Below are 13,501 nucleotides of genomic sequence, written 5' to 3' on the forward strand. Positions count from 1 at the left end.
CTGCCATAAGTCCTTTCTGGGGTCGACCATAGGAAATAATTTCTTAAATATAGGAGGGGGGACAAAAGGTATGCCGGGCTTCTCCCACTCCTTATTCACTATGTCCGCCACCCGCTTGGGTATAGGAAAAGCGTCGGGGTGCACCAGAACCTCTAGGAACTTGTCCATCTTGCATAATTTTTATGGAATGACAAGGTTGTCACAATCACATAACACCTCCTTAAGCAGTGCGCGGAGATGCTCTAATTTAAATTTAAATGTCACAACATCAGGTTCAGCCTGTTGAGAAATTTTTCCTGAATCTGAAATTTCCCCATCTGACAAAACCTCCCTCATGGCCCCTTCAGATTGGTGTGAGGGTATGACAGAGCAATTATCATCAGCGCTCCCTTCTGCTCTTCAGTGTTTAAAACAGAGCAATCGCGCTTTCTCTGATATGCAGGCATTTTGGATAAAATATTTGCTATGGAGTTATCCATTACTGCCGTCAATTGTTGCATAGTAATAAGCATTGGCGCATTAGAAGTACTAGGGGCCTCCTGCGTGGGCAAAACTGGTATAGACACAGAAGGAGATGATGTAGAACCATGTCTACTCCCTTCATCTGATGAATCATCTTGGGCAACTTCATTATCTGTGGCAGTACTGTCCTTACTTTGTTTGGACGCTATGGCACAATTATCACACAATTTTGAAGGGGGAGACACATTGACTTTCATACATATAGAACATAGCTTATCTGAAGGTACAGACATGTTAAACAGGCTTAAACTTGTCAATAAAGCACAAAAACCCTTTTAAAACAAAACCGTTACTGTCTCTTTAAATTTTAAACAGAGCACACTTTATTACTGAATATGTGAAAAAGTATTAAGGAATTGTTCAAAATTTACCAAATTTTCACCACAGTGTCTTAAAGCATTCAAAGTATTGCACACCAATTTTCAGAGCTTTAACCCTTAAAATAACGAAACCGGAGCCGGTTACAGTTTTAACCCCTCTACAGTCCCAGCTACAGCCTTTGCTGCGACTTTACCAAACCCAGGGGGGAATACGATACCAAATGAAGCCTTCTAGGAACTTTTCCAACTACTTTCAGATCCTCACACATGCATCTGCATGTCTTGCTCTCAAAAGTAACTGTGCAGTAATGGCGCGAAAATGAGGCTCAGCCTACAACTGGGAAGGCCCTTCCTGACTGGAAAAGGTGTCTAACACAGTGCCTGACGTTAAAAAACGTTCCCCAAGTTTATAAGTGTGAATTACCAGCATAAACATGTATAAAATGCCCAAATAAAGCAATCGATTTTGCCCATAAAAGTGTCTACCAGTTTTATAGCCCATATTAAGCCCTTTATTCTGTTTGAGACTAAGAAAATGGCTTACCGGTCCCCATGAGGGGAAATGACAGCCTTCCAGCATTACACAGTCTTGTTAGAAATATGGCTAGTCACACCTTAAGCAGAAAAGTCTGCTAACTGTTTCCCCCAACTGAAGTTACTTCATCTCAACAGTCCTATGTGGAAACAGCAAACGATTTTAGTTACTGTCTGCTAAAATCATCTTCCTCTCACAAACAGAATTCTTCATCTTTTTCTGTTTCAGAGTAAATAGTACATACCAGCACTATTTTAAAATAACAAACTCTTGATAGTAGAATAAAAAAACTACAACTAAACACCACATACTCTTAACCATCTCCGTGGAGATGTTGCCTGTGCAACGGCAAAGAGAATGACTGGGGTGGGCGGAGCCTAGGAGGGACTATATGGCCAGATTTGCTGGGACTCTTTGCCATTTCCTGTTGGGGAAGAGATATTCCCACAAGTAAGGATGACGCCGTGGACCGGACATAACAATGTTGGAGAAATCCTTGTCTCTTTCATTTGAGGGTAAATAAAAAAATTCCCTCAACAAATATTTTTTGTCCCTAACTTTAATTGCATGTATTCAAGGGTATGCATACAAAAGTAAAATAATTGATTAAATTAAATTAAATGAATACATATACATATTCCTTAAACTTCCCCCAAAACTTTTTTTATTGTAAATCATTCTGATCCCACCTAACAAGGTCAGCCCACCCCCGAAATACCAGATTATCCCCCTCTGAACAAGAAAAATGGCAACCCCAGACAATCGTCTTGGCCTTCTTTGGGCCATGTCAGTGAGGTGCAACCATATCCCTCTAGGCACATTAGGCAAGGAATCCATATCTGTTTTCCCCATCACCCTTAGGAGACTTTCCCCAGGGTCATATTAGAAATACATACAGAAAGAAAAGAGTTATTCCAGGAATGAACACCACCTCAATAGTTTGTTCAACGGTTACAACCTGAGAGTAGCTTCTTTTAGCCCAATTGTGCTTTTCACCGAGAAGAACTCTCCTTAAGTATGTTCATATTTTATACGAGGCCTTGCCAGTATTAGGTGGCCCCTCAGGTTTGTTTTATAGCCAATTTCTCCTTGGAACTGTGTATCTCATTAAGGGAAATTAAATTCTTTGTGTATATATATATATATATATATATATATGTGTATGTATGTATGTGTGCACATACACATTTACACATATAAACACATACATACACACATACAAGTTGCTGTGAACGTAAACTCTGGTTACTTTGTTATACGTTCATAAAGTTTCCACTAGTAATCTGCAAGTAATATTGATAAGTTCACTTATTTTTGATGTTTGTTATTATGTTTTGCAAAACTTTGTTAAACATACTGTTTAAAAACAAACAAAAAATACTACTGTACTCACTCTTATGTATCCCATCCTGAATAATATTTCAACAAGCTGTCTTCCTTTTGCATCCACAGATCCATGGTGAAAGCCAATGCCTCTAAGTGCAAGAGCTCGTAGAATGGCAGCATATCTTCCTCTTCTTGTTGCAAAAAAAATGTCTCTTAATGTCTGCAAAATAAGATAATGGTTCACATGATTCTATAATTGTCTTAAGGTGTTTCAGCACATCTGAAGTGATAAAGACATTTTCAATGCGAGATCATTTGGAATTATTTTGATAATTTTTATGAGAGGCTATAAGTATTGAATACTGCATATCTAGGATAACGGTATATATAGACAGCAGGCCTTAGGGAAATTCATTGATATAAATGAAGCTCTCTGAAATGCAAAATATTACAGGAGAGAGTGAATGTGAAAGGGAGCATCTGGCACTGAGACATTAAATAATGCTGCTTTCAGCATACTTCAACTTGCATTCACCACTAGTTTCACATACCTGCATTTTTCTATCTGTGTATTTACGCGCATTACATGTTTTTAGACAATTTTGCCAGCTATAACAGTGAGACCTTCAGGCAAAACATGCTTAGAGAATATGATAAGACTTGTGTGAAAAGGCTATGAGACTTATTTGACAGTAGAATAATAAAGAGCCGTCTCAGAAATCTTTTATTTATCATTACAATTAGAGTGGAATGCTTTATAGAGTGTTTTTTTTTCTTTATAATTATTAATATTATTACTATTACTCGCCCAGATTACTAGTTATGCGGTATGGCTTTACCGCTAAAAAAAACGGCCTTTGAGTGCGGAATGGTCAGCTAATTGAGATTACAAGTTGTGTTCAAAGACCTGTAGTTATGGATTTTGCGAAACAAAAAAGTTTCACAAAACCAATACAAAATATGTTACAGAGTACACTAACACCCATAAACTACACTATTAACCCCTAATCCGCCATCTCCCTGCATCGCAAATACTAAAATAAACCTATTAACCTCTAATCTGCTATCCCCCTGTATCGCTAACACCTAATTAGCCTATTACTATTACTCGCCCAGATTACTAGTTATGCGGTATGGCTTTACCGCTTAAAAAAACGGCCTTTGAGTGCGGAATGGTCAGCTACTTGAGATTCCAAGTTGTGTGTTATGGCGTTACCGGGATCGTTATAGCCTATACCGCAACGATCCATTCCGCGTTCAAAGACCTGTAGTTAAGGATTTTGCGAAACAAAAAAGTTTCACAAAACCCATACAAAATATGTTACAAAGTACACTAACACCCATAAACTACACTATTAACCCCTAATCCGCCATCTCCCTGCATCGCAAATACTAAAATAAACCTATTAACCTCTAATCTGCTATCCCCCCGTATCGCTAACACCTAATTAGCCTATTAACACCTAAACCGCCTTCCCCCCACATTGCGACTCCATAAATTAACCTATTAACCCATAATACGCCCTCCCCTGTATCGCAAATACTAAAATAAACCTATTAACCCCTAATCCACCCCCACCCGCATTGCTAACACCTAATTAACCTATTAACACCTAAACTGCTGTCCCCCCACATTGCGTATTTTAATGGGCTGTAAAAGAGCTGAATGCCCTTTTAAGCCACCATACAAATGGGTAGATTAGTTTTTTTTTTTTGGAGAAATGTTGTTGCACTTTCTTTCTCCATTGTTAGGATATGGTATACTGGTAGAATAAAATATAGTCCAGATTATTGACATTGCAGATTTTGAGTTCCTATGTTAAAGCTTGCATTTTTTTAAGGTTTGAGTAGATGAACAATAATATTATAATTTAAAAATTTCAGAGAGAGACAGACCTCTGCGTAAGATATTCTGGTATAGGGAAAGCTATAAAATAGGTTGGATTAGCAGGGATGGGGAGAGGGAAGAAGGGATGAGAAGGGGAAAAAAATGTAGATATCCATTCAAAGTTCTCACAGCGTTTTTAGCTTTGTTGAGTTAAAGAGTATTATTCCACAGGGCTATCATAATTTCATGTGTTTCAAGTTTTGGGGTTTTTAGGTAGTGGTACCTCTCTGAAATGAGTAATTCATCGACTTCTGCGCACCATTCACGTATGGTTGGGGTATTTTGGGACTTCAACTTTCTAGGGATGAGTTTTTTATCTCCAGTGAGCATAATCAATAAAAGTGCTAGTTTAGATTAATCTTTTATTCTGGGTAGGGTGTGGTACAGGATAGTCTCTGGTGTGTTGGGAATAGTCACATCAAGTTTTTTTGACATAATTTCTAGAGCAGATGTCCAAAAGCTTCTCAGCTGCGGACAGGACCACCAGATGTGGAGAAGTGTTCCTTCCTCCCCACATCCTCTCCAGCACTTTGGGTTTGCAGAGGGTTATATTTTATGGAGTCTAACCGGAGTCAGGTACCATCTGCAAAGCAGTTTAAGTTGTGTTTCCTGAATATTGGCTGAAACTGATGATTTATTTGTTATAACAAATGCTTTAAGCCAATTACAAGAATCATTATCTATGTTCAACTGCCTACTCCAAGCTATTGTATAGGATGGTAGTGTTGAGGGTTCCGGTATCAGAATAATCTTATATAGTGTAGAAATTAAATATTGTGTGAGAGCATTCATAAGACACAGTTTCTCGAAGGGTTTTGGGTCTCTACTCAAATCCTATTTGTTTTTGTGATGTATAATGTAATGTTTAAGTTGATTGTAATGAAGCCAGGAGGAGAAGATCTCGCTATAGCTAACCTGAAGGTGGGCCTGAGTTTGTATGTGGCCGTTTACAATGTTGCCTACCAAGGATCCCTCTTTAAGGGAATTGTTTTTTTTTATGCGTGTACCTAAGTGATGGTAAGGAAGGTCGGTGTTTTCGATGATGGGGAGCAAAGGGGAGTGCGTAAATTATATGTGTGTGCTTGTTGAAATTGTTTTGTCCCATTCAGTTAGTACATCAGCAGTTAAGTGGTATTTGTTTATAACTTTGAGTTTATTTTGGGGAGATGTCCAGGCTTATGTACCGACGTTGTTTAATCTGAAAATTTGCCTATCGAGTTGCACCCATGCTTTATGGTTGCTGTTATGTGACCATTCAATGATATGTTGGAGTTGTATTGCTTTTCTATAGGTTGTCAGATCAGGGACCCCCAAACCTCCCCTATCTAGTGGGAGATACATAGTTCTTCTTGGGACTCTCGGTCTTATGTCTGCCTACTGTAGATACATTTTTCTATAATCTTTTGTAATTGGGGGAAATGGCCAGCCGGAAGTGTTATTGTTACAGGTTGCAGAATGTATAGTATGCATGGGAGAATATTCATCTTAATGACCCCTATACGACCTAACCAGGACAGGGGTTTGCTCTTCCATGATGAAATATCTCTGATAATGTTGTTTTTAAATGGAATGTAATTATGTTGAAAAAGGTCTTGGTATGAGGTAGTAAGGTTTATGCCTATGTATTTAAGCTTTTTGTTTGCTATTGGCATTTTGAGGGTGTTATGTAAATTTTGAATTTGGTGTGTTGGGGCATTTATGTTTAGCAGTTCTGATTTATTTAAATTGAGGAGGAAGTTTGACACTTCGCCATATTTTTTTAATTCTGTTAAGAGTTCAGGTAATGAATTCTCAGCGTTTGTTAGCTTATGTAGAACATAATCTGCATAGAGAGCCTATTTGTGTTCAGTATCTCCTACCTGAATTCCATTTATATTCTTGTTCTTTTTTACTTTTAGGGCCAGGACCTCTATTGACAGGGCAAACAATAAAGGGGAAAGGGGGCACCCCTGTCTCGTACCATTATTAATCAGAAAGGGTTCAGATAGTAAGCCATTCACCCTAACTCTCGCATTTGGATTAGAGTATAATGTGAAAGTCATATTTAGAAAGGGATCAGAAAAGCCCATATTCTCCATCGTCCGATGCAGGAAGAGCCAATCCACTCTATCAAAGGTCTTCTCTGCTTCGGTCGACAGCAAGACCATAGGGATACCCTTAGTCCTTGCATGAGGTATTAATTGAATTACTTTTTGGTGTTATCCCTGGCTTCCCTGCCAGGGACAAACCCCACCTGATCCAATGAGACCAAGTTAGGGAGATACTTATTGAGGCGCTTGGCCAAAATTTTGGCCAGTATTTTCATGTTGGAGTTCAGTAGGGAAATAGGTCTAAAGTTCTCAGGTCTATTTTGGGGATTACCGTAATATGAGCTTCTAATAAGATCTTTGAGAGTGATGGGTTCTCTCTCAAGCTATTAAATAAGTGTAACATTAAGAGTGATAGTTCTTCCTTGAACTTTTTATAATACCCTGGTGTGAGCCCATCTGGGCCTGGGCTTTTTCCCAATGGTATGTCTATGATAGCTTGATGTAGCTCCTCAATAGATATTGGGGAATCCAGAGATTCAATCACTTCCTTGTCTAATTTTGGCAGATCTAGCTCTTGTAGGTTGTTATCTATTCTGATTTTTTTGTGTAAGTTTATTTAGTTGCATAGGCTCTGTTGAGTCATTTGTAATATTATAAAGTGTGTTATAATAGTTGCGGAAAGTCTCTGCTATTTTTGTGTTACTCTTGAGCTGCTGGCCATATTTTGTGATGATAGAGTGTATATATGTGCCCAATTGTTTTCTGTGCAATGACCTTGCTAGAACTTTACTAGGTTTATTACTTTCTTCATAGTTGTATTGTTTTAATTGTTGGTCTTTTCTTTGGTACGCCTCTGTTAAGTGTCGTTTGAGCTCCAATCTCGCATTTATTAATGATGTTAAAATTTTATGGTCTGACAGGTCTGCGTTATGCTTTACTTCTAAGGAACTTACTTTCTGTAGGAGATTGGAGTGTTTTTCTCTGTTTTGTTTCATTAGTCTAGCTTGATGTTTGATAAATTCTCTGCGTAACACGCTTTTATGAGCTTCCCAAATGTTTATAACCGCCGATGGGGGGGTTGTGTTGAGGTGGAAGTATTCTGTCAAAGTTTTTTGTATCTCTATGGAGATTGGGACGTTATGTATAAGGGAATCATTTAGTCTCCATATTTTAGTGGTAATTGGTATATTGGGTCACAGGATAGAGCAAAGTGACTGGTGCATGGTAGGACCAAGTGATAGATCGTATTTCACAATTGTTTGTGATCAACAGCCCAGCAGAGTCCCTAAATATATAGTCAATTCTCAAATAGCTGTTATGTGGAGCAGAATAAAATGTGTAGTTTTTATCTAGAGGGTGTGTGGTTCTCCAAACGCCATGGAGTGTTAACTTAGTGAGAGTGGATTTGGTTGTTTTCAGGGTTGAAGAGGATGCACTTGCCATACCTCTGGAGGAATCTAGAGAGGGGTCTAATGCGAGGTTAAAGTCTATACCATTAGCATGGTCTAGGAGTGCTGAGCTTGGTTGGGCGCATAAATTGATATTAGAGTGACATGATGGCCATAAAGTAAACCTACTAAAAGTAGGTATCTTCCTTCTGGGTCTTTTTCAACATGAGTTGTTTGGAAAGTAATAGATTTATGCAGTAAGATTCCCACTCCGCATTTCTTTTGCGAACCAGAAGCAAAAAAAGGCTGAGGGGTACTGGGGATTATGCCATTTGGGCTCTCTACCTTTTCAAAAGTGCGTCTCTTGCAGCAGCAGAACATGGCTATTTAATTTGATTAACTCACAAAATGCTATCAACCTTTTACCCGGATTATTCAGCTCTTTTGCATTAATGGATGTTAAATTAAGTGAATGGTTCTGGAACCTACTATGTTTAGAGCACATGATAAAAAAGGGGGGAGGGGGAAGGAAGTAGAGGGGTGTATAGAGTAGAAGAGGGAGATTAGAGAGAAGAAGAGGAATTAATTAAGTTATTATCCTTATAAAGAAATGTAAGTAGTAAATCAAAAGCAGTTGGCTATATAAGGAGGGAATAAACCCTGTAGGTACAGGTTGTATAGAAATAACAATCAATAAAACAGTGAACAATTAGACTAAGTAGTTAAAGTTTAACCTGAGGAAGTATCCTCATGTCTAGTGTCTGTGCTTGGCATTGTATGCTTGCCAGGGTAACCCTATGTGATATAGTTGGGTATAACCCTGTGTGATATAGTTGGGCATAAAGGGAAAGGTGATTGACGAAAAGGGAAGGGGTGTTGAGAGGGAGAGCTCCTATGTAGGGACATTTAGTATTTAGTGTATGTGATTTCTTGGATTTATTGTATAATGGGTGTATTCCATTAATAGCCTAACGCTGTTGAGATATAGGGTTATGGTGTAAGGTGGTGAAATCTGCTAGTGTTTATATTTTCATTGTTATTATAGTGTACCAGATATGGAGGTGTTGACAGTGAGCAGGTCATGTGATATTTCGTGAACAGTAACCAAGCATAACAAAAGCACAATAAACGTGAGCATTTTAAACTATATAACTCATAAATTCCGAATATGCTATTTACATTTCGCCTTGGACCTATTAACAACTATAGAACCAGATAGCATTGTATTCAAATGTAGTCTACACCGTGTAGTCCAGAAAAATAAACTTTTACATTAACTGTGCTTATTTTTATTCATTAGTCCCTTTACTCATTAAGACTACATAATACAATACCCATGGATGGGCTAGTAGTACGGAGTACCTCATAAGTTCAATGACCTTCATTCTGGAACAGTTGCAGCAGCAGGACTAGGTTCAATGGAAGCTGGGATCTGTAATGATAGGTCGGAATAGAAAGATTGTATGTCCATCCCAGGCTTGTAGATAGCAGTTTTGTTGTTATTAATTGCTATTATCGAAACTGTAAAGCCCCATCGGAATTGGATCCTGTTTGACCGAAGGGTGGATGTGATGGGAGCAAGTTCTCTCCTTTTTTGGAGAGTTGTTGGTGATAAGTCCGTGAAAAGTTGAATCTCTTCTCCAGTATGTTGAAATGGATGTTTGGTTCTTGCACATTGTAGGAGCTCTTCTCTGTCTTTGTAATTCAATAGTTTCACGATGATATCACGAGGTGGAGCTTTTGGAGGCGAATTTGGCCTGAGGGCCGTATGAGCTCTTTCTATAGGTATTTCTGGTGAAGATGGGGTACCTTTTAGCACCCTAAATAGTGCCTGGAGATAACCTTTGATTGCAGAAGGAGAGACAGTTTCGGATACACCTCCTATTCTCAGGTTATTCCTCTGACATCGGTTGTCGAGGTCTTCTATTCTTTCATTAAGAAATTGCAGTTTGTCAGCTTTGTTCTGAAGTTCCATAGAAGTATGCTGAAGGGTGGTCATATTGGCTTCTTGGGTGCTTTCCACCTTAGATACTCTTGTGTCAAGTGTGCAAAGGTCTTTGCGCAGGTCTCCAAAGTGATTGCGCATTTCTTGTAATATATTGTTAATATCCTCCTTTGATGAGAGTTGTTGCAGGTCTTCCTTGGTTACATATTGTGGTGTTGGAGGCTCTATATTGTGATCTTAAGCTATTGTGTTGTGTGAGTGATTCATTAAATCTTTGTTGCAGGAGTCAGGTTTTGGTTCTGCCGGTTATAAGTACTGGTTTTGCAGTTTAGCTGATGTACTTTTTTCTATCTTGGTTTGTTTTTTTAGGCATCATACCTCCGTTTCATGTGTGTGGAATGCAAAAGACAGCAATTTATTTGATGTAAAAACTGTGTGATCCGTACAGTGTGCTTTCTGGTAATCAGTTACTTTATTCACAGTGTGGGGTTGATAAAATATGTACCCTTTGCTAGATTGGCACCCTGCAAGGCACGTGCAGGTAGGCTGCTTGTTATAGGATTCTATGACTAATCCTTGGGAGATATAATGTTTATATCCAGGTTTACTATGAAGTTATATGACTGTGGTTTGAGCAGTCTATACAGACCGGTACTTATGATTAGCAGGTCGACTAATGTATTAGTTGTAGCCTGTAGAGTTGGTGTCTTACACTACTATTGTTATCCTTTATACAGTGCTCCTTTCTTTATGGTTAGGTGGGGATTTGTAAAGTCAGCCAAGGATTTACTATAAGCCTGCTATATATCCCCACAGTGTGTGTTTATATTGTAGTCTGCTTTCCTCTGTTCTTACCAAATCTTTGAAGGAGTTTTTATTTCCGTTCTCCTATAGTATGTGCTGCTCTATTTTTCTATTCTATTTGGCTGGGAGAGGTGCTTGGTGCGCTAACTTATTTTGGGGCCTTGATAATATTGAGGCCTTTTCCAAGAGCTCTGTGTACTTACTGAGGTACAACTGAGCTTGTAATCCCTGTGATGCTAGCATCAGTGGTAGCGTGTTTTCTTGATGAGGTCTAACATACTGTAGCTCTCCGTGTCCATTGCCTATCTTTTAGCGACATCACTTTACTTCTCAGCATGGGGTCTATTCAGACGTCTGAGACCCGCTTTGAGGAATCCCGCTGTTGGGGGCCGTTGGCAGTTATGGTCTAACCAACTAGGTGAGAATCCTACAACCTCTATGTGCCTTCAATCGCAGATGACTCACCTTCCGGTATCAGGACAGCTCTGCAGGGTTGGCCAAGATTGCGCCGGTGCTTCTTTGTGGCTTGCAGCAATACCTGGGAGGCAGCAGGCTTAATATCTCCAGCAGATCAGCTTTAGCAGCGGTATGTGTTCTGTCAGGTTATAATCGATCTTCTATGCCCCAGATTTGATTAAGTTGGCGGCAACGTTTTGCGGTGCAGTCGGAAGTCCGTCTCCGATTTCTGTAGCCCTTTTGTTTTAATTTATTGGTAAAAGCCACATAATTTTAGTGGTGGTGCTATTGGCGGTATATTGTCCCTTTTTTAGTATAGGAAAGAAGGGTTTATGTCCTAAATATAGCTTTTAGACACTCATGGGGATGAGGATCCCTTCTATTTTGCGGCCATTATCCAGTGTGGCCAGACTCCGCCCCCGTGGCGGGTATTAGATTAGAAATCTCTTTTTTATTTTGGATAATTTTGTTTGTTATTTTCTGCTGTTCTAGATATTGTTATTTTGTGTAATTTTAGAGTTTGTTATTTTCTGTAATGTTAGATTTTGTTGTTTTGTGTAATATTAGAGTTTATTTTTTGCAGTTTTAGGTTGTTAGGTTGTTTTTTTTCATAGTGTTAGGTTTTTAAATTTTTGTAATTTTGGTTTTAATTTTTGGTATCTTATTTTTTTTAAATAGTAATCGGCTAGATTACGAGTTTTGCGTTATTAGTGAAATAGCCTCATAACGCTGCTTTTTCACTACCGCTGGTATTTCAAGTTTTGCAGGTATAGCTGTACCGCACACTTTTTTGGCCGTAACGCAACGTAACTACCGCACCTTTCAAAAAGTCCTTTTTCAATGGGACTTCCATAGCGCCGGTATTACGAGTTTTGCCTGGGAGGCCAAAAAGTGAGCGGTACACCCTATACCGTCAAGATTTGTACCACCATCTAAAGTCAGTATTTATAAGTTTTAAGTTACAAATCTGTAGCATAAAACTCATAACTAAAGTGTTACAAAGTACACTAACACCGATAAACTACCTATTAACCCCTAAACCGAGGCCCTCCCGCACCGCAAACACTAAAATAAAATTATTAACCCCTAATCTGCTGCTCCAGACATCACTGCCACTATAATAAACATATTAACCCTTAAACCGCTGCACTCCTGCATCGCAAACACTAGTTAAATATTATTAACCCCTAATCTGCTGTCCCCAATGTCACTGCCACCACTATACTAAAGTTATTAACCTCTAAACCTAACCCTAACCCTAAGTCTAACCCTAACACCCCTAACTTTAATATAATTAAAATAAATCTAAATAAAAATTACTATCATTAACTAAATAATTCCTATTTAAAACTAAATACTTACCTGTAAAATAAACCCTAAGCTAGCTACAATTTAACTAATAGTTACATTGTAGCTATCTTAGGTTCGATTTTTATATCACAGGCAAGTTTGTATTTATTTTAACTAGGTAGACTATTTAGTAAATAGTTATTAACTATTTAATAGCTACCTAGTTAAAAAAAATACAACTTTATCTGTAAATTAAAACCTAACCTGTCTTACACTAACACCTACCATTACACTACAATTAAATCAATTACATTAATTAAATACAATTAACTAAATTACAAAAAAATAAACACTAAATTACACAAAATAAAAAAGAAATTATCAGATATTTAAACTAATTACACCTAATCTAGTAGCCCTATCAAAATAAAAAATAAACCTAGCCTACACAAAACTGCCAATGGCCCTTAAAAGGGCCTTTTGCGGGGCATTGCCCAAAATAAATCAGCTCTTTTACCTGTAAAAAAATACAAACAACCTCCCAACAGTAAAACCCACCACCCACACAACCAAACCCCCCAAATAAAATCCTATCTAAAAAACCTAAGCTCCCCATTGCCCTGAAAAGGACATTTGGATGGGCATTGCCCTTAAAAGGGCATTTAGCTCTTTTCCATTGCCCAAAGTCCCTAATCTAAAAATAAAACCCACCCAATAAACCCTTAAAAAACCTAACACTAACCCCCGAAGATCCACTTACAGTTTTTGAAGACCGGATATCCATCCTCATCAAGCCGGGAGAAGTCTTCATCCAAGTGGCAAGAAGTGGTTCTGCAGGAGGGCAGAAGTCTTCATCCAGAAGGCATCTTCTATCTTCATCCTTCCGACGCGGAGCAGCTCCATCTTCAAGACATCCGGCGCGGAGCATCCTCTTCTTTCGACGGCTACTGAAGAATGAAGGTTCCTTTAAGGGACGTCCTCCAAGATGGCGTCACTT

At 38.6% G+C, this 13,501-nt stretch overlaps 1 protein-coding gene across 1 annotated transcript in view; it reads right to left on the minus strand.

The window, feature by feature from the left end:
* LOC128647450 (probable ATP-dependent RNA helicase DDX60) overlaps positions 1–13,501 on the minus strand; it is a 728,313-nt gene that overhangs the window by 256,921 nt on the left and 457,891 nt on the right. Inside the window, exon 27 of the mRNA XM_053700236.1 lies at positions 2,771–2,923. Coding sequence (XP_053556211.1) covers positions 2,771–2,923 — 153 coding nt within the window. The remainder of the gene's footprint in view (positions 1–2,770; positions 2,924–13,501) is intronic.

This window comes from Bombina bombina, chromosome 2 (genome assembly GCF_027579735.1).
Source record: "Bombina bombina isolate aBomBom1 chromosome 2, aBomBom1.pri, whole genome shotgun sequence".
Lineage (NCBI taxonomy): Eukaryota > Metazoa > Chordata > Amphibia > Anura > Bombinatoridae > Bombina > Bombina bombina.